Source organism: Egretta garzetta, unplaced genomic scaffold, assembly GCF_000687185.1.
Source record: "Egretta garzetta isolate BGI_Z169 unplaced genomic scaffold, ASM68718v1 scaffold397, whole genome shotgun sequence".
Taxonomy (NCBI): domain Eukaryota; kingdom Metazoa; phylum Chordata; class Aves; order Pelecaniformes; family Ardeidae; genus Egretta; species Egretta garzetta.
In genome coordinates, this window is record NW_009260493.1 from 8,718,935 (window position 1) to 8,721,869 (window position 2,935).

The 2,935-nt window shown below is 49.0% G+C and overlaps 1 protein-coding gene across 1 annotated transcript in view; it reads left to right on the forward strand.

Moving 5' to 3' along the window:
* Positions 1 to 2,555: 2,555 nt before the first annotated feature.
* Positions 2,556 to 2,935, forward strand: part of MOXD1 (monooxygenase DBH like 1) — a 51,016-nt gene continuing 50,636 nt past the window's right edge. Inside the window, exon 1 of the mRNA XM_009644277.2 lies at positions 2,556 to 2,651. Coding sequence (XP_009642572.1) covers positions 2,556 to 2,651 — 96 coding nt within the window. The remainder of the gene's footprint in view (positions 2,652 to 2,935) is intronic.

Below are 2,935 nucleotides of genomic sequence, written 5' to 3' on the forward strand. Positions count from 1 at the left end.
TGATTGGCAAGATCATCTTCAGTAGTGGTGGTAAGAGATTTTTGAAAGAAAACCACTTGCTGAATCTTTCTGTGCTTGGTTAGGTGACTGCCTTCCTCCAGCAGAGAGGCGATGGGATTGAGTTCAGCCAGGGGAAGGTGGTAAGCTAACGTCACCCAGCAGCATTACTTCTAGGCCAAAGCTCAGATTTAGACCGTTTTCTTCATATGACTTTGGTCTCTTAAAGATGCAAAACATTTTTGTCAAAGTCACCAAAGTCTCTTTACTGTGAGTTTTGGGAATTGTACTACTCTGCCCATAAAGCGCCTCTTCTAACTCTGCTAGGAAAGTTTTATTACATGAGTATTGTTCTTAGGATTATAAATAGCAGCAAGTTGAAAAAGGTTGATTTCGTCACAGTGTTTGTAGATCAAGTGCACAGCTCTGCAAAACTGTTTGGATGGTTTGTTTTGATGGAAAAATATCTGCTGGAGATTGGAAAGCAATAGGGCTGCTATTCCTGCACTTCTACTAGTCTGAACATGGTCAGCGTGACAGGGGGAGCAGGGGTGCTGAGTGCACTTCCACTGCTGGAAGATGGGTTACCAGCACCCCCAGGTTTTGGTAAAGGGTGACAAGGGCTTTGGGAATAAAGGCTTCAGAGCTGCTGAGAAGCAGGCTGACCCTCGAGCTGTGCGGAGAGAAGACCATTCAATCCCGCGGGAGATTTCAAGAACTCGAGTACTGTCTCCATTCCAGCTCTCAACCTCCAAAACGTCATTTTTCTCCACAAAGGAAAATAAAGCCTGGGAGCAATCTGGGGTCGGCTCCAGAGCCGTGGAACAGGGGCGTCCTGGCCACAGGCTCTGCCAGCACAGGACACTCGCATGCCAGGCTGTGCGGGGGCTGCCTGCCCTCCACAGCCCCTGAAGCTCCCCAGAAACCCCAGGCTATTTCCTGTGAGCATTACCACTTCAACCAGACCCACTATAACAAACCTCAGGCTTTTCAGAGATAGTGCAGTTTGTCCAAGTCGCTAGATGATCCTGCTGTCTCGGCTTTTGGCTGAATTACCAGAATGATCTCAGCCAACCCCAAGTTTGAGTTCGTTCATTAGAGCCTGTTTCTCCGTTTTCTGCTTGTGCTTGTTTGCCCTCAGAGGAGCAGGGAGTTGGACTGGGGTGCAGGGGGTGGTGGCCAGGCTTTCTGGACGGGGAGAGGTGTGCAGCTCTTACCGACAACAGCCTCTGTGGTGCACACCCGGCCCCAGCTCTGCTTCCCTCATGGACCCGCACCCAGGCTGCCCGGGGAAGCCTCTTTCTGCCTGCTGTGCTGCACAGCAGAGTGTGCTGCACGGGATATTCCATCATCCTCCCCTATATGACATTATCCCACGCTGTGTACAGGCCTCTACAGTGTCGTCAGTACCATCCTTACCAAACTGAGACATCACGGAGTGCTTTAAAGTGAGTATTTTCCATTATTTTGTGCAAACACTTATACCACACGATGGAAAGCACTGGTTAAGACTTCAGTGCCCACTGTTGTGGTCGAAAGGCGTCGATCCTCCTGCCAGCCCTGTAATTCAATCGTTCTTTCTGAGCGTGAAGTTGCTGCATGAGCTTGTCATGGCCACGTGGTCGAAACTTCATCTCAGGGTTCTGTTATGTAAGAACATAATATACAGTCTTATAAGAAAATTAAGAAAAAAAGCTAATTTTAAGAAACATCCTTCATTCCTTCCTTGCCCTTGCCCCCAGAAAACCTAAACATAATTTTTTGTAACTGTCCTAGGGATCCCTCCTCTCACACACAGCTTTACCAAGGGTGCGTCCCCCCAGTTGAGTGCTGAGGTCACACCTTTGGCCTTGAGAGGTATCGCGGACTCCCAATTTCTCCTTAAATTAATCCACATCCACTTGTCGGTGTCGGTAGTTTTTTAGAAGAGAATCTAAACGCTCAGCATCTCACCTTTTTTTTTTTTTGGTCAGTCATCTGAGTTTGTACCTTTGAAGTTACTTTGAAGTTCACAGCTATTCTATTCCTTTAAAAACTATTTTCATTTCACCGGTATCTAATGATTGTTTTTCTCTAATTTCTTATGAGGTTTTAGGTAAAAGTAATTTTTGCTGCTTACCATTTTTTAAGCATTTTCTTTTCTCGAAATGGTTTTGCAGTTTGATGTATTCCTCACATCACAGTAGGCGGTGATATTCTGGAAGCCCCAGTGGTATTTCTGAAATATTTTCATGCAAAAGCCTAAAAAGGAAGCATTACTAATTCCCCTTATGTACTAGTTTGATTGGTTTTCACAGAATTAATGTTCAATTTCTGTGGAGTGCCAGGCTCTCCCTCTTTCCTTTAAATACAAACAAAACACCATTAAAACAGTGTAACTTTGTCTTAAAACTGATTTCCTACTGCTCAGAGCTCTCAAGGGCGGACACGACTTCTTGCAGACCATGACCTTCCCATTTTGGGTGCTATGCTATTTTCCCTTTCCATCCAGATTTGTAGGGGGCCAGGGAACATTCCTCCAAAACCCACCTTTCTGATCTTTATACTTTTCTGCCGAAATGGCATGGGCGGAGGGGGGTGGGTGCAGCTTCTCCTACTGGGGTGTCGGGGACGGCACGGCCAGGCTGGCCGAGCGACGGCGGCACCAGGGACGGGTGCGGGGGTGCCAAGGGAACACGGGTGGCGTCTTGAGCTGCGCTTTTGGAGCCGCACCGGTGCAAATCACTCTGGGGGTCCTCGTTTCCCACTTCGGAGCAAAAATCCCTCTCCCGGCGGGGGACCTCCTCCTTAGCCACCCGTCCGCGGCACCGTGCTCTCACACTGCGTGAAGAAGCGGCCGAGAGCCGGAGAGCGCTCCTTTGCCCCCAGGCTTCCTCCCGCGGGCTTCTTCCACGGGGGTGGAAGCTCCCGCGGGGCCGGGGGTCCCCAGCGAGCAGCG